Source organism: Vombatus ursinus, unplaced genomic scaffold (genome assembly GCF_900497805.2).
Source record: "Vombatus ursinus unplaced genomic scaffold, bare-nosed wombat genome assembly UNPS02014794.1, whole genome shotgun sequence".
Lineage (NCBI taxonomy): Eukaryota > Metazoa > Chordata > Mammalia > Diprotodontia > Vombatidae > Vombatus > Vombatus ursinus.
The window spans coordinates 435,460-460,040 of NW_020954572.1; the positions used below are offsets into that span (position 1 = coordinate 435,460).

Genomic DNA, 24,581 nt, shown 5'->3' on the forward strand with positions numbered 1-24,581 from the left:
TCTAGTCCCTCTAGTGCTCTGGAGCAGAGCTTTTGCCAACCTCCTGTTTTAAGGAGGTACTAATGAGAGATCCAAGTCCAAATCTCTGAGCAATGATACTAATGATTAGCACTTCAGTAGCTGCTTTATTATCCCTTCTGCCTAATGGTTGTACCTATTTAAAATCTAGACACGAAGGTCTCAACTGATAATGTATCCTGAATATTATTTAAGTTCTTCAAGGATCTACGATTCTCTTGGGATGGGTGCTTTTCTCCACTAAGTGGATAGAGCAGCCCTCCAATCCTAGAGTAAATAGTATTCATTAAGTGACTGGTGGCCAAAAATTAGTCACCTTGCACTCAATCAGGTGCTGAGATCCTCTAAACCTGGACAGAATGGATATTGGATGACAGGCATACAAATTATTACTGGATCCATACTCAAAGCTTAGCAGAATTTCCTGAAGTTGTTTCAGTCATGTACCTCGGAGAATTTAGAGTCATCGTTACACCAAAAGGAATCACCAGAGCAGGAATTTCAGGGAGAATCCAGAATATTAATTAGTTCATCCAAATTTGGGGATCATTTTAAATTTCACATAACCAACCTATCTGCTATAAATGCTAAACAGGAATTCTTTCCATATCAGGATTTAGAAACCATTAATTGTGTAGCTATCCATTATGAGACTTTCAGCAAAAGTAAGGCAATGAAATTACCTTCTATTTCATGGCAACTAATTCAGGTTAAGATAAGAAAAACAAAAATGAATTTCAAACATTACCTGCTGCTTCTGGTATGCAGTGTTAGGATTAATTTTCGACTCCAAAAGTAGAGAACCTAGGGTAGAGGAAAAAGTAAAAATTAATACAGTTTACATTTTCTTCAATTATGTTATAATTTTAAATAGTCACTATAAGCTGATCATACTTCATAATTTACATTCTATTTTTAAAATTTACATAAAACACAAAAATCAGAAGAAATTAGCTAAATACCCACTTTAAGAGATTTTACACAATTAAAAATCAATGTGTGACCTTAAAAATGCATATACCTGAATGTCCTTTTAAAAATTATTCATCGGGGCAGCTAGGTGGGGCAGTGGATTGAGCTCCAGCCTTGGAGTCAGGAGCACCCAAATTCAAATCTGACCTTAGACACTCGACACTTACTAGTTGTGTGACCCAGGGTAAGTCACTTTAACCCTGATTGCCTCACCCAAAACAAAACAAAACAAAAAAAAAACAACGATTCATGTTTAGGCTCTAAAACTACGTAGACATGGCCAAGTCTACCTATGTTCTCTGAGCCTCTTTCCTCTTCTGAAAAATAGAGAAAATACTTATGTTATCTACTTAATATGGCTGGTATGAGAAAGGTACTTCGTAAATGCATTTTTCATGAATTATGATAATGCATTATACTCTACAAAAGCAGAGAAAATATGAACTGGACTAAAATCTAAAGCACGTAATTTAACATGGTATAAGCAACAGAAATCCTTATTCTAGACCATGATTTAGCCAATAATAGGAATTGGTTTTGGCTCTCTAAAGCCTTGAAGCAGTAACTGTTATTTGATTAAAAAAAAAAAAAAAGATCATCTATATTAATTTGTACTTCTCAATTTCCCCCCTACCATATAAGGGGGGAGGGGGAGATGAGAGAGAACCACCTTTAGACAACAACTGCCTGATGGGAGAGAAGGAGTAAAGTATATCTTACACCATATCCTAAGACTACCAAAATACGTAAAGCCTTGAACTTAAGACCAAGAATAAAGTACAAAAGACTTGGTCATAACCACCTAGGTAGTAGGTAGACAGATTTCCACTGCAGCTGCCTCTAATTTTCTCTCACCTTACTCTCAAAAAGTACACAGATTAGTCTAAAGAAAGATATCACAGATTTGGAACAGCAAAGGAAAGGAACAGATCTCCTATTATTAACTGCTTCCCTTGTATGTTCAGACCCTCAAAAGGGATTAGATTTGCTCCTAGTATCTCAGGTACCAAGAATACTACAGAACATCATTCAATGGACAAGTATTAAGTGTCTACTGTACGGAAGGCATTATGCTACAAGCTGAATATACGAAGTTTCAGAGAAACTCCATAATAAGTATAAGACAAGATACTATGAATGGGTGTGAAGAGATATCCAAAATGTGCTAGAAAAACCTGGGAGGAAGAAAATATTTTCAGATAGAGGGAATCAGAAAATGCTATGGAGTAGAAGTAGAACCTGAAATGAATCTTGAAGGAAAGAACGTTTTTTTGACAGGTAGAGATGAGTTTTTTCATTCCAGGAACAGGAGAGCAAACTGCAAGTGGAGGGTAACCTGGCTCTTAACTGGGTATGTACATCAAAACACACTTCTACCCCTCTATAACTAGCCAACCCCCAGATTAAACTTCATCTTAACTAGCTCTATTTCTCTAGCCATTAACCAGGACACCAAGGCCTAGCCAGCATCTTGCCATATGCCCTATACCACAATCTCTTCCCCCACTCCCATCCCTTTCTCGCATCTTTTTCAGTAAATAATCAATATTACCATTGCAAGGATGCAACTCTTCAATTGCTCTAAGGCTCCACTCCGAATCGCTGTGATTCTGAGTCTTAGGCTACAAAAGCTGAGCTTTCTTTCCTGGACTTTATGCCCAGCTCCCTCATACCATACCAGCCCTGTCAGTCCTATCCCTCAAGTGCCTCTATCCTAATTTATTCTTTTCTTTCATCGTGTCTTCTGAAACCATGTTTCTGTTAATAAACTACCCGTCATATTATGCCTCTTTCCCTCATATTCCATACACCTCTGAAATCATGAAAATCTGGCTCCACCTATCAGACTGCACCCCTGGCCACCCTCTCCAGTACTGGATTGTCATCACCCACACTCCCAAAAGGCTAGAAGAGGATGGGGAGTAGACATGCTTCTTATTTCTCACTGCCACTCCCTGCAACTCTCCTCTACCACAGTCATTCAGCAATCTCACCTCCTCTAAAAAGACTTTACTGTCATCAGCTCAAGGTAGCAACCAATTTCTCTACTCCCTTGAACATCCAAATCAGAAAAAGTTTGCCTTTATTGGTTGCTTCCATCTCATCACTTTTAACTAACTTTTAAACCCACTCAAACTGTGAATTTTAAACTGAAGCAGGCTAAGACTGCTTTCCAAGGTTAGAGAAAGACAGAATTTGGGATCAGAAACCTCAGCAGCCATCTACTCCAACATTACCCCACTATATTTAACAAGTGGTCATTCAGGCTCCTGCCTGAAGACCTCTGGTGAAAAGGAAACCTGTGATTTCCCAAGGCAGTCCATTCCATTTTTGGACAGCCATAATACTATGTTATGCAGTTTCCCCCCCTAACTAATCAAACATTAAGTTTTCAAAGGAAGAAATCCAAGCTATCAATCACCACGTGAAATAATGCTCTGAAATCACTAAAAATTAAGAGAAATTTAAATTAAACAATTCTGAGATACCACCTCACACTGATTAGATTGGCAAAGTTGACCAAAAAAGGGAAAATAAAAGATGTGGGAGGGACTAGTAAAACTGGTACATTAATATATTGCTGGTGAAGCTGTGAACTGATCCACTCATTATGGAATGAAATTTGGAACTATGCTTCTCAAACAATTAAACCATGGATATATTCTTTGACTTACTGATAAAGATACTAGCTCTATGCCCCAAAGAGATCAAAGAAAAAAAAGAAAAGGACCCATACATATAAAAATATCTGTAGCAGCTCTTTTCATGGTGGTATAAAATTGAAACAGGGAGGCTCATCAATAGGGGAATATCTGAACACATTATGGTATATATAACTAGGATGGAATACTACTGTGCTGTAAGACACAATGAAGGGGATGGTTTCAGAGAAACCTGGGAAAATCTGAATGAAGTGATGCAAAGAAGTGAGCAAAAACAGAACAATTTATATTTGACAACAATATTGTAAATATCAACAACTTCGAAAGACTTACAAACTCTGATCAGTAAAGACCAACTACAGTTCCAAAGGAGTCAAGATGAAACATGCTACCCACCACCTCTAGATAGAGAGGATGGATTTAGAGTGCAGACTGAGGCACACATTTATGTATGTACAGATATACATGTGAATATGTGTTATGGACATGGCTAATGCAGGAAATTGTTTTGCTTGACTAATATGTTTTTAAGGGGTTTTGTTTTTCCTGCTTTCTCAGGTGGGAGGGGGAAGCAAAAGGGAGAGAAACTGAACTGAAAATAAAATATATATTTAAAAAAGAAAAAACTTCAAAACAATTTTGGGGGGGGGTTGTTAATAAAATGTTAAATTTGCCTCACCAATGATCTCTTAATTGCTAAGTCAAATAACTCTTCCTTCACACCCCCCAGTATTCTGACACTGCTAAATAGTATTCTGGATTCTCTCCTCTTTCTAGGTTTTCATGAAAAGTGCACTCTTTCCATTTGCTTCCTACTTGACCAACTGATTTTTCTCAACATCCTTTGTCTTCTAAAATACTCTCCTGGGCTCCTTTCCTAGTCTCTATACTCTTCTCTTGGTAATTCTACTAGCTTCTATGTATTTTAATAATTATGTCTATAAAAGATTACTAAATCTGCACATCTGACCCTCTTCTCTCCTGGGCTCCAGTTTTATATATTTCAACCACCTGCTGAACACTTTCCTCCTAAACCTGCCCCACTCCTAATTTCACTATTTTTGTTGAGGGTACCATTATTCTATCAGGCACACAGAATGGAGGAGGCTAAAGTTATCTTTCAATCTTTATCCCTCAAATCCTATCAGTTGCAAATTCTTTTCTATTCTACCCTACGAATGAGACATCTCCTTCACTGCAGTTGGTGGCACAGTAAATAGATCGAAAAACCTGGAATTAGGGAAGACTCAGTCTAAAGCTGTTCTCAGACACTTACTGTGTGACCCCTAGGCAAGTCACTTAACCTCCATTTGCCTGGGTTTCCCGAAATGTAAAATGAGGGTAATAATACACCTACTTTGCAAAGTTGTTGTGAGGATCAAATGACATATTTGTAAAAAGTACTCAACACTGTGCCTGACACATAGTAGGCACTATATGAATGCTTCTTCCTTTCCCTTCCCCTTCCCCTTCCCTTTCACTCTTATGGTCACCAACCTGGTCTATGGCTTCATCATCTTTTCCCTGGATTATTACAATAGTCTCCTAACTGGCTTCCCTGCACTTAGTCTTTCCCTTCTAAATTCCATTCTACACATAGATAATATTGCTATGCTTAAAACACAGGTCTAACTATATCATTTCCCTGTTTCAAGAAGCTACCAGGGTTTCTCATAGACCTTAGGATAAAATCAAACTCTTTGGGCATTTAAAGCCCCTCACAATCTGGCTCCAATTTATCTCTTAGGGCTGATTATACATCATCCATTGTCCATTCCCAACAAATAAGCCTGCTTCTATTTAAATGCCTTTTGCACAGGCTATCCCCCATGCATAAAATCCTCTCTCCTCCTTATCTCTGACTCTTGGCCCCCCTAGTTCCCTTCAAGATTAAACTCAAGTGTCACCTCTCTCAAGAGGCCTTTGCTTATTCCATTTTTGCTTCCTCTTCATAGTATAATAATTTTGTAAATAACCTGTATTTACTGATCTGAATCCACTAAATAGAAAGTAAAGTACTTAAGAGCAGGGACTGTCTTATTTTTGTATTTGTATCCCCAGTGTCTAGCACAATGCTTAATAAGTGTTTGGGGACAGATTAACTGCTAGTGATCTTATTTTCATGAAGGAGATCAATAAGGACTATACAAAACTACTTAAAAATATTCTCTATACCAACATTCTCCTGGTTTGAAAGTGAGAATTTATTTTCTGAATGCAATCAGAGAAACACAATAAAGTCTGACATAGTTATTAAAACACTAATAAAAATTAGCTTAGGCATTTAAAAAAACAAAGGGAATATTAATTTCTCTTATTTTTTTTTTCAATGAACTGAAGAACTGGATTTTCTTTCCCTTTTAGCTGAAATATACTACCTAAACCTACTTTCTTAAAGGGGGGTGGGGGGTGGGGGAGTGTCAAAACAAATGGAGTTGGCACTGAACATTTAAATGTATATAGCTAGGATAACTTCTATTAACACTTAGAATTTCCCCTGGGCTCAGTACAAATTAATCTCTGAATATAGAAATTTCTGAATTAGTTATAGGGTACAACTGTATAGGACAGGAGATCAATTTCAACACAAGGACTCAACAAGTTTGTAAGACTACAGGTTAAGTCATTAGCACAGGGCACTGAAAATTGCAGAGGCATTTGAAAAATGATCAAAGGCCGGAAAAAACGATTTTCCCTTGAAATCTAAGTATTTTCAACACCACAAGATTAGCAAACACAAACTGTTTTATAAAATTAAATGTACAGTTTATCAGTCTTGAAGTTGTTTCATTATACTAAAATTAAAATTTTGTCACCCTTGATTCAGAACAGGAGAAAAAGTACATCATCAGATTTTAAGACAAACAAACTTGGCTGGCTTAATAACTGACTATAACCTAAGTTTAAAACTGAAATTATATGACATCTATAAAATCAAATGAAGTTCTATGTAATGGATTATATAAGTTCTCCACAAAGAGTACTATTACAACAGAGATTGCAAAATTTTCCTTTTCAATCTCTCAATGCCAGCATTCTAATCCCCACCTACTAATCCCCAACAAACACATATTAAGCACTAAGCCTGAGCAAAGCACTCTGCTAGGCACTGGGGGAGAGAATTTAGATTAGCATAGGCCCCTTATGGCATTTACTTTTTAGAAGTGGAATATGACACCTGGTTTAAACAGAACTGTAACAAAAGATAGAATCACAGTCTTAAAACAGGAAAAAACTTTACAGGTCATTTAATCCAACTCCCTCATTTTATAGATGGGGAAATTGAGGCCCAAAGATGTTAAATGACTTGCCCACAGTCACAGAACTCTGTGTACACACCCACACACACACACACACACCCCCACACCCACACACACCACATGTATACACAAATGTGTACGTATGCGTGTTAAGTGCTACTATGTTCAAGACACTGTGCAGAGGATCTGATACACAATGGAAAAACAGCAGGCCGTAAGTGGGAAGCATCCTTAGAAGGACGTGACACTTGAGCTGAGACTTAAAGGGAATTGGAATGGCAAGAAGTAGAGGTACGAAGGTGGTAGATATAATAATGTTGTATATGAGAAACAACAAACAGGCCAGTTTGGCTGTACAGTAGTAGGGGAAGTAATGTCTATCAGCCTGAAGATACTAGGATAGTTCCAGTCATCAGAGAAGCAGGGCAGTGTCAGAACTAGCATGTTAAATTTGAACAAAACCAAAACCAAATCAAAAGCTTTATGTAGTGAAGACTGACAGTTTCATATGTTGTCTTCTATTTCTGTTCTTTGTATATAGGAAAATGCTCCTTTTTTATATTTGACAAATTCATAATAAGGAAAAATTGTTTAAAGTTCAGGTTACAAGGGCCTGTGGAAGAGCAGCAGAGTTACTATACAAGTCGAACCAACAGGCCTTGATAATTACCTGGACAACTGAGGGAAAGCTAATAACCAAATTTCTAACAGAAGAAACTTAGGTGAATTAGTGCCACAGACAGAAATGATGAAGTCACAAGGTTTTAGATGAAATATGCTAGGTTTTTAAAACAAGTCCAGAGGATTTGGTTCTAAATCTCCACTCTGCTACTTTTTACCTGTATGACTTTAGACAAGTCACTTACTCTTTCTGGCTTAGTTTACTCATCGGTTTAAAAAAAAAAAAAAAGAGGGTGTTGAATTAGATGAGTTCTAAAGTCCCATACAGTTCTAAAATTATGTATGACACTATGAAAGGTAAAGATTTTCTAACAGGCAGTTAGATGTGCCATTTTCAAAGTCAAAAAAATCTGAGACTGGAGATAAGATTTCTGGAACAAGACACAATTGCCTTTCTAATTCATACATTTGGTTGCCAAGAGCTATTGATTCTAATTCCATGCATCTCTCAAATCTGAGGAATTGTAACATTAGATCTAGAAGGGACCTCAAGACCATTTCATCTAACCTTTTTTTTTTTTACAGACAAGGAAACTGAGGCCCAAAGGGGTAGGTAATTTGTCCAAGGTCACACAGACGATGAAAGGCAGGATTTGAATCCAGATCATTCGACTCCAAAGTCAATTCCCTTTTTATTATAATTCAATGTCCCTGTGTCACTCTTTCCATTACAAATGCTACCCAATCAAGTCAATCTCTCATCATCACTTTTTTGACTTTCCTAGTTAAATCCCCTAGATTTCCCACCTATCATTACACAGCAGTCAAAGTAATCTTACTAATATAAAGGTATGACTGGTTCACTCCCCTGCTCAAAAAACTTTAGTGGCTCTCCAGTGCCACCGAATATAATACCAACACCTAACCTGTCATTCAAGGCCCTCCAAAATCTGGCTTCTACCTACCTTTTCAGCCATATCAACTATTTCCCACTTTTTGTGCATACACTTCAAGTGCTATTTTCTGATCTTGTTTATGCCCTCTTCTGTCATGGTGACTTCACTAATGCCGTCTCAATATCTGGAATGGGGGGTCAACTCCAGTTGTCCTATCTGTATCTTGCCACTGGCTCCAGAGAAAAAAGGGAGGCTAGTGACTCTGCACAGCCCTCCCTCACTTAAATCCAATTCAAGCAAGTCATGGCATCACCTTCCTGATGTCATGGTCCTCTTTGAGAATGAAGAACAACAACCTGGAATGAACTCCTTCCCATCCATCTTTGTCTAGTGACATTCTTCTCTTCTTCTGGATAGCTCAGGTACAATCTGAGCTCCACTGCATGCCTGGTCTTCCAGTTATAAGTGAGCCCCTCCCCATCTTGAATTTCTGAATCTATATTCTATTTGACCTCTTCTATGTGCTTAAGAAGTACAATAATTTTCCTAAAGCACAAAGCTGACCAAATCACTTACCTTACCCAGAAACTTCAGTACATTTGTAGGATGAAACATTAAATTTCCCAGTTTGGCACTTAAAGTCATTCACAAACTAACTCCAACCTACCTTTCTAGACTTACTTCCTCATTACTCCTCTTCAGGCATTCTATGTTTCAGCCAAATATGTCCATTTACTTTCTCCTGAATCTGGCATTTCACCTTCCATCTCCACACTTTTACAAAGCTGTTCCCTATCTCTGGAATGTACTACTTCTTCAACTTTGCTTCTTAGAATCCACAAATCTCCTCAAGGGTCAGCTCAAGTGCTACATTATAGGGAAGCCTTTCCTTATTTTTCTAGTTGCTAATACTACATCTATAATTGTGACTTCAGAGTGCTGATGGTGAAGGATACATCCCAATACTCAGCAAACAAGGAGTGGGCATTTTCAAATAGTCTTTTTGAGGACCTGTTTTTCTTTACTTATGTTGCAAGTAAATTCCGAGGGGGCAGCACAACTCATTGGGATGTGACAGGTATAATACAGGTATTTGTCAGTTAAAACATTTAAAATGAAAAAAAAAAAAAAAAATCACGTTCACATCCACACCCACACACCCCTATTTGTTTACACACCATATTCCTCCAATAAAAAGAATTTAAGATGTTTACACACCATATTCCTCCAATAAAAAGAATTTAAGATCCTTGAGGACAAGGACTATGATTATTTGCTCACATCTTATCCCATTAGACTACAAGCACCTTAAGATGGAGGCCTGAATGACTATCTTTGTACCCCAGGCACATAATACATTTAATTAATGTTTGCTGATCTAAATTAAACTCATGTCAAATGATCTAGGACAGATCTTTTTCAGAGAAAGACTTTACCAATCCAAAGTATTCTATTCTTTACAAATTTTCTCTTACCGTATACGTTCTAGACATCCATTTTTTTATCTGTTCCTAGAAAGGGCATCTATCTTAAAGTTCACTGCTTTAACTTTAACCCATTCTAAATAATCTATATAGAAAAAAATGATCTTGATCCTAACATCTGCAAATTAAATTTGCTAAAAAAAAAAAAAAAAAAAAAAAGAATTAGTTTCTCAGAGATTTATCACATATCTAAGATTGGTAATATAATTGATGCTATTGAGGATACAGAAGTACAAACATTCCCTAATTTACAAATTCTCATTAATGACATTGCCTCCCCATTTCAAAACTATTTCCTTCTTGCCTGCCTCCTTCCCTCAACTCGTATTAAACATGGGGAAAAGATGATCCAAAGTCTTTTTCTAATTACCAAGAGGACAAACATATACTGTGTTCTCCCCATTCTGCATCTTTTGATGCTCATAAGTGAAAGTCTTAGTCAAGTACTCTTTTTTTTCTTCTTCCAGATACACTTATTTTCTCTTCTTCCTCTACAATTTCTGCTCAGGTGCTTTGGGAGATTGCCCCCTACACTCCAAATAACTAATCTTCATGAGGAAGTATAGAACTGTGTACTAGTCTTGGTGTCAGGAAGACGTGGGTTCAAATCCAGCTTCTGATGATTACCAGTTAGGTGACAAGTCATTCAATTTTTCTAAATTTCAGTTTTCTCATTTATAAGACAAGAGTTTTTGGACCTGATGAGCTCTAAGATCCCTTTCAGCTCTAAATCTATGATCATGGCTATTTATAGTACTAGTAATACAAGAAAAGGAAGGTCTTAAATTTCTAAATAAGACATGATAAATCAGTATTAATCTTTAAAAGCCCTGAAAGTCTACAGACACCCATTCAGACTCTACAAAACTCCAGCTAGGTCTTCATTTTATTCAAGATGGGGAAAAAAATATTCAGTAGATTTTATTTAGTTTTATAGCATTGCATGTAACAATATTGGCTTTTCTTGGCTTTCAGCTGCAAGTGCATGGTATTTCAGCTTCATTAGAGGTTAAATAGCTTTTGTAGATTAGTTTAATTACTATCTAAGATTTGTTTCTACGGAGAACTGTGTACCAACTTAGAAACTTTTGGAGTACAGCTTTTAAGTTGGGGATTGCCTATTTAAGAAATGATCTCTGTCCTCAAAGAGTTTAGTAAAGAGAGGAGGGGGATAATACACATAGGTCAAACTATCTTTTAAAAAAGTTAAGAGCACAGTTGTCTTAGAGCAGTCAATTCAGATTCTTTCCTTAGCATTCTCACATCTGCTATAAAGCAAGAGTCAGCAACCTGAGAGACAGAGCCTAAAGCTATATATCATTTGGAGTCAGATTTGCAAGAAAGACATATATACCTCACTTAGCAGTTGCTTCAAAAAGTTACTGATGGTGTTCCATTTTCAGCTCCCTAGATGTCAAAGGACCACTAATTAATTTTGAAATGCCTATCCTTTTTGCAGTTGTTCTGAAATTGTCTAGTGATGTTACATGTCGGGATTATTGCAAAGGAAAACCACGATGACCTATAGATTTTGAAGGAAACCTTGCAGCTAAATACACCTGTTCCCCTGTGAAAGCCCTTGCCTGTGTTATCTGTAGATACATTAGTATTTTCTCAAGGTGACAGGAAGATTTTGTTTCCTTCTCCTTTTCCATGGATCCTCAACATCAGTGTAGAGAAGGATACTATTTGTCCAACATAACCATACTGGATGGCTCCATGACTTTTGTCAAAGCTACCAAAAGACAGGCCCAACTACAATTGTTCTGTGTGCAAGAGCTATGCTTCTCCAAAGACAGTTTCAGAGATTCAGAGATTTTAAGGGTGGTACCATTTCACCAATTTGGAGGGCTCTATGGAAACTGACAGGAGAGGGGAAAAAAGAATTTAATTTCTCTTCAGTCCACCCCCTCCTTATTTCTACTGTGTTGAAGTCATCAGCAGCCCTGTACTGGACTTGAATCAACCACTTAATAGTTTCCCTTCACTTCCCCATCCTCCCACCTTTATTCCTTTTTCTGCAAACTAAAAGCAGAATACTTCAATGTTGAAAATGTATATGTCTTGGGCAAGGACAACAAGAAAGAATGGTGACAGAGGCACCAAAAGAAAGAAAACAGATGGCCCAAGCCATCTGTGTGACCAAGTCAAACATTCAAGATGCCACACAAAACTTAAAGGTTTTGGTCATACTAGAAAAACTTCCATCAGTCTTGAAAAATTTTAAAAGCTCTCTGCATATACAGAATAAGCTTTAATTACCTGAAAATTCTATTTAGATGAAGACTTCATTGCATTATTTTGTAATTATAAAAACATGTCCTAATCAAATTCATAAAAAGTGCTTCCTTAGTAATTACTAGCAAGGGAAGAATTATTTTCAGTGAGAAAATAGAAAAGAAACCTCTCAGTCCTGTACTTAAAACCTTGCATAAGGCTGTGTACATAAAAAAGATACAACAAGAAATAAAGCAGCACTAGGATAAGAAGGCAAACTACAATAAATATCCTAAATATCAGATAAATATCAGATAAAGATCTGATATATAAGATGTACAGGAAATTAACAAGACTTGTAAGATTAAGAGGCATTTCTCAATAGATAAATGGTCAAAAGATATGAAAAGGAGAATTGTAAACTATAACCTTATGAAAGAATGCCCCAAATGACTAATGAGAGAAATAGAATGAAGACATATAAAGGGACATCCAAGCCACTCCACAGATGTTGTACATTGCACATATTTTGTAGTTTACTTGGGATAGCTCTCTTGGGTAGAGGTAATAGGAAGAATCCTGGGGAAAATTAGGATGATGTAAAAAACAAAAGACATCAATTCTTATTTAATTTCAAAAATAAGAGAAGTGCAAATCAAAATAACTGAGGTTTCATTCACCTCATACCCAGCAAATGAGCAAAAATGACAAAAAAGGAAACAATCGATGTTGGAAGAGTTATGGGAAAAGATGCACACTGTTGGAATTATAAATTGGTCCAACTATTCTGAAGACCAATTAAGTACCATGCAAAGTAACTAAAACATCCATATCTTCTCACCTGGAGATTCCACTGACTTGGGGATTAAACATATATCTCAAAGAGGCAAAGAAAGAAAAAGAACAGATTCCATATATACTAAAATGTTCATAGCAGCATTTTTTTTGTGGTATCAAAGAAATGGAAACAAGGTGAGTACTCACTGACTGAGGAAAAGCTAAATCAGTTGTTATACATGAATTTAATAGACTACTACTATGCCAATAAAAAATAAAAAAATGTGGTCCAATGATGCTGCCCTGGAGATTGTCCATCATTCTCATTGGTACTTGCTTTGGAAACAGTGATTAAATTAAAAAAAGGGACCTGCTGAATTACATAAAATTGGCTGAGCAGGCTATGACATGACAGACTGAATGAAGTTTGTGACCACACAAGGAGGTGAATTGCTTACAAAAATGTTGTAGGAGCTCTGAGGTCATCGTGGAGAGTTGTCTCAAGTATTGAACGTGGTGTTGAGAAAAAGAGATGAACCTCAAAATACAGAGAATACTGAGACCAAGCTAAAAAACTTCTTCAATGATGTACCGTTTCTATTGGAAAAGTTCTTCATTCTCAATGCTTCATAAACAGAAATCAGTTTTTTATTTTAAAATGAAAAAGACTTCCAGCCAAGATGGCTGCCTGAACAAAGGAAAGCTTATTGTGCTCCCCTACATCTGCTGCGAAAATGTGAAATTCCTAACTGATTGAATAATAATCAAGAAATACAAGAACACAATAATTGATTTCTTTCATTCAAAAACTGCACAAAAAGCTGGTCAGAAACCCATAGGCAATATGGAAGAGGGCTGCTGGCAAAGCCACCTTCACTGCAGGCAAACAATCCCATGGTCTCCCAGGAAGTCCAGAGAAGGTCCTGAGACATGTGTAGACTGCAACACTCTCTGACTATGGGCAGCAAGAGTAAAACACCTCTTCTCCACAAAGGCCCCAACTCACATGCTCCCTTGGGGAGCAGCAGCAATCAGTGGCACAGTAGGACAGACTAGGTGCCCAGGGCTCCAGCATCTCTTGGAATTCTATTATGAGATGCTATAAGGTCCTGAGGATCCAGACCTCTGAGCATCACATATAGGGAGAAGAGGAACAGCATAGAGATCAGTGCAGGAAACCAACCAAGGTGGGATCAAACAGTGCTGACCACCCCACTCAAAACTGCAGGAGGATGCTGAACCTGGACCTAAAGCCTCAAATGAGAAAACTAAATCTGGAGAGATGAGTAAATCAAAGAAAACACCAACCAAGATTAGATTAGAAGAAAAAGTAGCGAATAATCCAAATAAATAACTCCTTGAAAACTAGAAAGGAAAAAACAAAAAACAAACTAATGACTCCACAAGATAGCAAGAAATATTACAACAAAATTAAAAGACTGGAAAATGAAGAAAAAAGGTATCTGCCATTGAAAACAATCAACCTGGAAAAGAAGTCAAGGAGAAGTACTTTAAGACTCAAACTCCCCTTCAAAACCAAAAAAGCCTAAAGGCTGTATTTCAAGAAAATATAAATAAAAACTGCCTGGATCTATTATAATTATAGAACAAAGTAAAGACAGAATCCACTGATCATTTCTGAAAGAAACTCAAAAAATATAAGTTACCAGAATGACAAAGCCAAAATCTAGAGTTTCCATATCAAAGAAACACTATCAGTATCTAGTAAGAAGCAGTTCAAGCATCAAAGAAATGCAAACATCACAAAACCTGGAAGCATTTACTAAAAAGGAGATGAGATTTTGGAATACAATATTCCAAAAAGCAGAAAGAGAAAGGTGGTGTTCGAATACAAATAATGTAAAAAAGTAGGATGGGGAGGAACTTGCTATTTCTCCTAACTAAAGTTCATAAGAGAAATCAAACATGTAGGAAATGGTGGAAGGAGTAGGCATCAGATGAGCTTCAGTATTATCCAAGACACATCAAATTCAACAGAGAAACAAGTCGGGATGGGAAGATGGGATTAAGAGGGAGGACAAAAGCAGCCAGGGAGTGGCAATAAGCAAAACAAATTTCCTGTTCATGAAAAGTGGGGGTGGGGAGGAGGAGAGGGAATTCAAAAGAGAAAAAGATAAAAACTAGAACCAAAGACCATTGAATGGCTGAACAAATTGTGGTATGAATGTAATAGAATATCACTGCACTTTAAGAAATGTCAAAAAAGACAACTGAAAGAATATGTTACTATGAACTGATATAGATTGAAGTGAATAGTACCAGAAGAATTTGTATATGCAAGTAACATGCTAATCAATGTAGTGGCCAAGCATATGTCCTAAGAACCTATGATAAAATATGCTATCTACTTCTTGAGAGAGAAAGTGGAAGCGACAAAATTTAAACTCAGGTCCTTTGATTCCAAATCCAATACTCTTTCCATCGCACTATGTTGCCTCTCAATTTACTCTTTCACACCACTCAAATTTAAGCTGTTAGGGCAGAGAGACTCTTGATTCTTTGTCAAACTGTAAAGTGCATGGAATGGAGAAAATGGTACTAAAAAGAAATGAATACAAAATTTAAAAAAAACCACAACAAAGAAGATATTGCAGTTGAAGATTTACTGTGAACTCATGGTATACCTATCGTGAATTCCTCTTTTCTAGTACTTTGTACCCTACTCTAAGAATTGTCAATATTTTAAAAATGAATAATGGGTGCCTCAGAAAATCCCTATGATTATCTTTCAAAACCTCTAGTCTTGCGATTAGTTTCATTTACCAAATCTCAACCCACTTATGATCCGAAAACTCTTAAAAGAAAAAAACCTCCACAAAACTCAGATGACCAATAAGGTTAGCCACCCCAGTCCATCACAATTTCCTTATCAAGGCATGTTTACACAGTAATATAAATGGTTTTTAAATGAAGTTCTGATAATAAAAACCTTCCCAATACTGGGTACCCATCTTCCTTAAAATTATACTACTCATGGCCCTGTGCTAGATGCTGAATACTCAATATGACTTAAAATCATTCATAAGGCATTAGGTTATTGGGCAAATTTACTGTTGTAAATGGGTCTATCATCGACTAAGTTGACAAAACCTTTGCTGAGGTAGCCAGGTGGCCCAGTAGATAAGTTGTTCAGTCCGAAATCAGGAAGATCTGAGTTCAAATTAAGCCTTAGATACTTAGTACCTGTGTGTCACTGGGCAAGACACTTAACCTATCTGCCTCAGCTTCCTCAACTGTAAAACTGAAATAATAATAGCACTTACTTCAAAGAGTTGTTATGACAATAAAAAAATATTTCTAAAGCTCTCAGCACAATGCCTGGCACATAATAGGTGTTTAATGACTGCTTATTTCCTTCCTATCCCCTTCCTGGCCCTGCAAAAATAATTTGACAAATTTAACAGCACATTAATGGTAACAGACAGAAAACATATCAGCCTATAAGATAGTGAGTCCAATAAAAAAAACAGTAGTTCTATTTCAGTTCTACCACTAGTTAACTATATGGCCTTGGGCAAATCACTTAATCTTGTGTCTATTTCTTTGTATAGATATAAGAGAAATACTATACTCATAGAACTGTATTGAGGATAAAGATGAATATAAATACGTTTTTAAGAGCTAAAAGTACTGTACAAAATTTATGACAGGTAGGTGTGGTGGCACATTTTTTGTAATTTCAAGTACTAGAAAGGCTGAGGTTGGCAGATCTTAGAAGACAGAAGCTGAAGTGGGCTAGGTGTCCTAAATAAGTTCAGGAGTGAGTGCCCAGGAGCAGGGGGCCACCAAGCAACTAAGAAAGGACAAACTAGCCTATGTTAGAAACAAGTAAGGCAAAACTCCTGTGTCTATAAGCAGTGGATCAAGCCTGTGAGGAGCCCCTGCATTTCCAGGCCAGGTTAGTCAGGGACACCTAGTCTTAAAAAAAAAAAAATCCAAAATGTTAAAAGATAAGCAAAGCAGAATATCTGTCCTTAGATCCTTTCAAACAGTATAGAACAAGAACTTCACATGTTTTCCTAATCTGTGCAATGAAGTACTTTCTGAAGGCATTTTTAGTTATACTTAGTTCACCTTTGAAATTCACCTTTCCTTAACTCCTTTCATAAGTTACATACAATCACATACAAATTAGTTTATTTGTGGAAGGGGACAAAAAATAGATGACCATCTCTCACATTCCAGCAAATTCACAGGTGTATCTGACAAGGCAAGCACCACAAACTTCTCTCTTTTTGTAATGCAGTTTAGAGTATTTGTAACATCAATACAGGTTTTGAATGAGATGAAGAAATTAAATAAGTCACAGTAAACACACAACTTCACCTGTTTTACATGAACCTGTATTAATGAAGAGAGATTTTATCAGTGATAGGAACATTCAGCAGGTGGAAAAATTTGTTCTACATGTTGAGTACCTCACCATATTCAGAGGAATACTTAGTTTATTCCCCATACCCACATGACTCTAAATATTTAAAAATTTTAAGATTTTAATTTTTATTTGATTTTATGGAGACTATAAAAATTTTAAAAACTAGAAGGTAACTAGAAAATAGTTTTTTGGGTAAAGAAAATTAAACATAACAACAGTATGATTCACTACTGATTATACTCTATAATCACAATAACTAATACTGATAATTCTCAATATATATTACAGGCAGCAGCTTTAAGGAGTTTTACAAATCTTTGTTTTTTTCTTGATCAACAATCAAACTATCTATTACCCCCGTTAACAAATTAATTCATGCCTGGCTTTGTATTGTATCATGGCATTGCCCTGGGAGCCAGAAGACTCAGTTTCTAGTTAGGGCTCCAATATGAGTCATTAGAACTTAGCTGTCAACTTCACTTGTGTGGGCGTCAGTTTTCTCATCTGTAAAAATGTTAAGTGTTTACACTGCTTGTTTCCAGCAACTTTTTACTTGTTTGCAAGACTTCCGCTGCTAAAGGTCCTTCTCAAAAACCTTTAAAACGTTTAAAAATTCCACCTTGCTTCTTGCTCCTCCCACTGATTCTGACTCCCACTACCTTTTTCCTATAGATTATATTCCTATAGGTGATCAAAAATTACGGAAGCATAATGTATTTGAACTAGATAATTCCTAATGTCTTATACTGAGTTAGCATTATGACCATTTATTTTTCTTTCACGTTTACACTTGTTTAAGCGTATTAAAAAATTGCTTTTGAAGACCCCAAACTCACTTCTGAACCTGTGTATGGTGGCAAATAAAGGTAGACAACTAGCATGTAATGTAGAATTCACTGTAAATTATCTATAAATAGAGTGACAAAGTAAAGGCTTGAAATATCCACAGATGCTTTTCAATACCCCTCCCCTAAATAAAAGAATAATGAATCCTGAATAAAAAATGTCTCTACCATCTTATAAAATTTTGGGAAATACATGAAGTACTGCCCACAAAACAAAGCATGAAATGGTTGTGACTTTCATCTACAAGGCTCTGAAAAATACCCCTTTTCAATTAAAATAACAGAGCATCAGCATTTCTAGGACTGATACATTTATAATTTTTTTTGGGGGGGGGGAAGCAAGGTGCTGTGGACAATCCCTAGTTGAGGGATATACTAATCTCTTATGTGAAATGTATAATCATTTAGTTTCAATGTGAGTTATACAAAGAAAAATTAACTAAAAATTTAGCTGTGTCAACTATAGAACACAATGTAATAAGGCAGATAGAAGGAAACTATTTCCAAACTATAACGTACAAAAGATGGCCTTTGTTTCAGGGAGAAAAGGGGGGAGCAGTTAACAAAAGCACTGTGCAATTTCCCAAGGGCAATTTAATCTTTTCTGCGTGTCCTGTACAACTCTGAACTTAGTTCATCATTTATTTACAGTGGTTATCCAAGATCTATGTTATGCTCCATAGGTTGTCCGTTCAAATGTATATCACAGGACAACTTGCACTCTTTACCTACTCAGTTTTTCCCAGGTGGACAAGAAGGTTGAACTCTTTTGAGTGATTATGAAGCACACAAGTCTTTGCAACTTTTGTGCTTTAATATAATCAGCACACTGACTTCGTCAAACAGACGCAATCATTTCTAGGGAATCCTTTCATAAAATGAGGGGTTTGGACTAGATAACTTATGAGGTTTCTTCCAGTTCTAAATCTTTGATGCTATGACTGTGCTATGCTTCTTTCGTGACAGTGGTATTGGTATCTATGCAATGTCAAACAGATCTAGGAGAAGGCCTCCAGCTCGTAGGATGGGATGCCCTATGGAAGACTTAAAGGAAACCATGGATAAGAGTCACTTACTCAGACTGAGGAGGCATGGATAGGATGCAATCTGTACTGGTTGAGAGAATATCCATAAAAAGGTACAAAATTCCAAAGTAATATTTAATTTAAAAATATGTTCTTATGTAGTGGGACAAAGCCTAATCATTTAACTTTCAAGATTAAAAAAAAATTATCATAAACTTTTGAACTGTCAACAAAAATAATGAAATAAATATACAAAATCAGGATATCACATGTAACTCTTATTATTAAACAAAGTAGAGCCAAATAAATTAAACACTGTTTCCATTCATTGTCCCTACTTCCAAGTCCTTTTGAAATTCTATAACCATGAGTTTTATTTTATTTTTATAAACCTAACTGTAATCAACATATATGTTCTGGCACTAATGATCTCCTTATTGCTTTATACAAGGTACCTCTACTTGTTCCAGTGTATTTCGTATTTCATATTTAGTTCTAACACCATGAAATTACATTACATTAACATACCAAAAAGTATCCAGCTATTCTCCATTTGCTAGACATATAGGAGCCTTCCAATTTTTTGATACCCTAAACAAAGCAGTCATGAAAACTGTTTCCTTTTCCATAATGTTTTTTTAGAATAAAGCCCTATCAATGGGATCACTTGCTCAAAATAAACAACCATGACTTATTGTACACTTGCATATTAAATGTGTAAGATGTCTGTGCCAGTCTGCAGGCCCAAGAGTAAGCACCCATTTCCCCACAGTCCACCCACCAAATCAAATATTCTTTGCTACTATAGTGGATGCTATTATACTGTTCCAAGGCCATCTAGAACTGCATCTCTGATCATTGGAATTTAAGAATTTTTTCATGTGGTTAACCAGTTTGTATTTTCATCTTTGAAAAGTGTCTTGTCACATCCCTAGACCAGTGTTCCACTGAGGAATGTGTAAATCAGTCTTACAGAAATATGTGTCAGTTCCTTACAGATTCCGGATTTTCTGGATTAACTGTTTCCAGTGAACAAACACATTGTTGAATTCTGCTTTTTAATCCATTCTGTGCCTTCTTCATTTTATTGGAGAGCTTAATCCATTCTTATTTAGCATTATAAAATTGTTAGGTTTGTCTTTTCTTCAACCATTCTATAGAAAGGGAACATACATTTTCTTATTATTTGACATTAAACTTAAGAAAAGCACTTTAAACCAACTTCTTCAGTCTTATTAACAAGGTTTCTCTAACTTGGGGGTACCTTTGTCAGAAGCATGTTATTGAAACAGTGATTATCCAAAACAATGAGGATTCAAACATCAGCAACTAACTTGTCTTGATTTGAGAAGTGTAAATTATTTTAAATACTTGTCCTTTTTTGGCTGAGATTTGACTGTTTTAAGATTTCCTTAAAACCACAGGTTTCACTGTAAACTTTTCAAAGCCTCAATACTTCGCAAATGTTAATAATTCATAACTTAAACAGTACACTAAGTTTTGCTGGGCAAATAATTCTGGCTTATTTTTGGATGTAACTATATTCCAGTTTCTCTGACCATCCCTTATCCTCCATTATTTTCACTATGATTCTGATGTTTTCCATATTTTACCTTGTAGTACAAAATATTTTTTCCTTATTGTATTCTTGGAGTTTAAAAATCTTAGGGCCTTCCTTATTGTTCAACAGATTCTATTTTATTTTGCTGTATGATTTTGCTTTTTCTGAGAAATTTTCTATGATGATTTAAGAGTTCATATTGTTTTTCTAAATTTTGTGATTTCAGTAACTCCCAAATTGTCAACTTGTGAAGTATCCCTTAAGTTCGTCATTTGATTCTAAGAATTTTTCAATTTTTTTTTTGGAGCCAATACATCCAATTGTTGAGTACTGTGCATAAATTGATAGTCTATTGGTTTTTTGAGGTTTTCTACCATGTGTTCCATTATCTACTTTCTTCAGATTCTTCCCAATCTTTTTTTCTTTTTGGTGGGGTGGGGGTGGAGGGTGTTTAAATTCTAAGTTGAGTCTCTAGGTGACTTTTACTTTCTTCAACCTCTTTTATTGGTCTTACAATTCTATTACATCATGTTAATCTTCTCAATTTCATAAAATATGCTTATTTTTCTTATGTGTGGGTGTTTCTCGAATTTTTCTTCTCTTTTGGTGCTTCTTATTTTTTAAAGGGTATGTCAGCAAACTGACTCCATTTAAATTCCATCCTGAGCGGAAAATGAACTTTCTAGTTTTAAAAACGCTTCACTATAAAGTGGTGTGAAGATTTTTTAAGTTTAATCTTCAATGACCACAGATAGCCCCCTTTAGCTCACTGAAATTGATGACTTGCAGAGAGGAGAGCAGTCACCAAAAGGTGATTTGAAAAAAAAATCTAAGCAAGATCTTATATTCAAACAACCTATAGTTTGGTTGTGAAACTATTCAAATTGAAAAGCAACAATGAAGCCTAAATTAACTGATGTACTCCAGAAACTTTCAAAAAGCAAAAGGGCAATAGAACTTTTTACCAGTAGGTACCACCATATCTGGTTTTGTCCCAACCTATGATTAGGAATTCTGAGTGAGGAGTCTCCCACACCAAAGTAAACTGGAAACATTTTGTGATTTAAAAACTTGAGAGGTGCCTAGCAGGACTTAAAGGCAAGCATTTTACCCAGGGTCATATGTGCTATAAATGAGTCTTGAACCCAGGTATGCTCCATACTTGAAGGCCTGCCATCATGCCATGCTTTCTCTCCATACATTTAAACAAGAAAAAGGGCAAGTACAAAAAAAATTAAATCAGATCTTATAGGAAGTCTCCCGGACAACAAACAATATTAACAAAATACTTTGAAAAGTAAACAGCATACATGTCTCTGAAAACAAAGTAGTATATCTTATTAAATGCAAAATTAATCTATCAATTCTTGTTGATGTGAAACTGGAGCTCAAGTGTATAGTATTCCCAAATATAGTACTTCAAAATCCATTTATGGCAGTTCTTCAAAGAGTAAGAAATAGCAAATAAATCTCTCAATGCCTTGTAAAAATTACATACCTGTTTTGCTGATGGGTAAACTAATAAGCATAAAGGGATTATTCAATGACTTTCTCAAGGTCACTCTCAAATGAAGATTTCCCCCCCCCCCATTAAACAGTAAGCTCCTTTGAGGGCAGAGGCTGTCTTTTGCCTCCCCTTGTATTTATTCCCTGACACTTAACACAGTGCCTGGAAACGTAACAGACGACTATCTTTTGCCTCTGTCTGTATTTCTAGCACTTAGCACAGCACACAGTAATTGTCTACCGATTGATTTATGAGAAAGAGGACCCAGTTCCCTACACCTCAGCCCCGTCCACATGTGGCGCGCACACACACCTGTGGGCCATAGGTCCAAGGCAGCTGTGCTGGCCTCCTCTTGCACGTTAGAAAGCAGAAACATGTGTTAAGCAAAAAAACAGACTGGTCCTTGGCAGGGAGGGAAAGAAAACGTTTCTTGCACAGAGGGTCTCGTCGTGGGGGGGAAGGGGGAAGAAAGAGGGCGAGTGTGGTTGGAAATGCATTTTGGTCTGTCCACTCTTAACTTGGTGGTATACCCTAACAGAGACCTTCCTCCACCCACCAAGTTCTCCCCAGGGTTGTGTCGGGGATCAAAGGCGCTATTTGTAAAGCGCCTGGTACCCAGTGGGCGCTTGTCTCCTAACTTCCTTCCCTCCAGAGGGCCGTTTCCCCAAGGAGCTCCAAGCGTCCCTCCGGGAGGGGGGAAGGTGGCATGCGCTCCTCCCGCCCCCCCCGTTTATTTGAACTTGCCTCCGTTTGGAGAAATCCGGAGGGGGGTCCCCCCGGCGCCGCCGCCCAGCCCAGCGCCGCCGCCCGCCCCGCTCGCACTCACCGTCGCTCTCCGCCCTGACAAGCAGGGACATGCCCTTCAGCCTCTCCACGTAGCCCGAGGTCACATGCCCGGTGCCCCGGTCGTCCCACTGCCGGTCCTCGTTGAGAGTGTAGACCTTCACCCGTCTCCGGGTGTCAGTCATCCTGCCGCCCCCCCCCGCAGCCACCGCCCGGGGAGGGGACGAGGGGTGAGGGTGGGGGAGACGCCCCGCGGGTCCCGGGAGGGGGAGGGGAGGCGGGAGGCCCGGACCGACGGGGCCCTCTCCGCTCAGCGCCGCGCACCGCGGCCTCCCGGCAGGGGGCCTTCACTCCCACGCGCGGTGGCCTCCTCCTTCATGTCACGGCCCGGGAAGCTGGGGGGGTGGGAACACCACGGGGGCCGGGGGTCTGGATTGGCCGCCCCCCTGCAAGCGTTGCCCCGATGCTCCTGCGCGGATCTATTGTCCAGGCCCAGCTGCCCACCACGGGGAAAGGAGGAGGAATGGCCTCCACGGGGCGCCGGGCGCAGGTCACTGCCCTGCTCCTGCCTCCGCCATGCCCTTCCTTCGCCAAGCCGCTTCCAGCCGCCGCCGCCTCAGGCCGCCGCCATGTTCTCCTTCCTCATACCCGGGCCCCGTCGCCGCGGCCTCCCCCGGCGGCTCCGCTGCTCCCCTGCGCTCTTTGGCTCTCGAGCGTGTCCGCCCCCGGCCTGAGCCCCTGCGCCCGCCGCTTCTCCAGAGTCGGCGAGGGCCCCCCAAGTCGTACCTGGGGCGCCCTTCTTAACGCCAGGTCCCCTCTCAGCCGCCGCCGCCGCTTCTTCCTCCTCCCTCACGGAGCCAAAGCAGCCGCCATCTTGGTTCATCCCTCAATAGAGGCGCGCGGGGTCTTCTACCTCACAGCTGCAGGGGCCGCGCCGAGGCCACGCCATTTAAAGGTACAGGCACCTCAGCTGGTGGCGCTGGTCGGATAGGGAAGAGTCAGAACGGGGGGGTAGGGGAAGGGGGAGGGCGGGACTGGAGTTTCCAAGGCTAGACCGGAAGTGAGCGCGGCAGCTCAGGGGATGCAAAAGGAGCCTCGTCGCCCTAGTGACGGTCCAGGACTTCCTAGAGATTCCTTGCGCACGCGGGTACGCTAAGCCAAGGGACCGTCGGCGCCGAGACGCCTCCCGTCGCGCCCTGCCTTCGTCATCAGGCTGGCAGATGAATTTCAAACTCTTGTTCAGAGCCCGCCCAAGCTTCGCCCGGCAGCGGCTCTGCCCAGAGCTCCGCCCACGTGTGTTCGCGGGCTGAAGCTCCAGGCGGTTCTGCAGCCTGACCGAGGACCACCTCCCTCCCCACTTTCTGCAAATAACATCCTGACCCCCTCCCCCCACAGCGGCCACGTTTTTTCAGCTCCGAGGTGCTTTTGCCCCCCTGCTGTTTTATTTTCCCAGAACTCCAAAGCTCTAGCGTGCTTGGGCCGGTTCTTGCTCCCAAGCCTCAGGTAGTTTGTGAGACCCTTCTCCCCACGATGGGCAGCTTGAGGAGCAGGTGACC

At 38.7% G+C, this 24,581-nt stretch overlaps 1 protein-coding gene across 3 annotated transcripts in view; it reads right to left on the bottom strand.

Annotated features, from left to right (window-relative positions):
* Nucleotides 1-23,980, bottom strand: part of PPP4R3A (protein phosphatase 4 regulatory subunit 3A) — a 61,924-nt gene extending 37,944 nt beyond the window's left edge. For 2 of the 3 annotated variants that reach the window (XM_027869937.1, XM_027869936.1), the window contains exons 1-2: nucleotides 23,069-23,274; nucleotides 767-822 (exon numbers count right to left, since the gene is read on the bottom strand). In XM_027869937.1, coding sequence (XP_027725738.1) covers nucleotides 767-822; nucleotides 23,069-23,210 — 198 coding nt within the window. In that variant the 5' untranslated portion in view covers nucleotides 23,211-23,274. Of the gene's footprint in view, nucleotides 1-766; nucleotides 823-23,068; nucleotides 23,275-23,811 lie in introns of those variants that run through there. The other variant, XM_027869938.1, reaches the window with a different exon arrangement.
* Nucleotides 23,981-24,581: the final 601 nt, after the last annotated feature.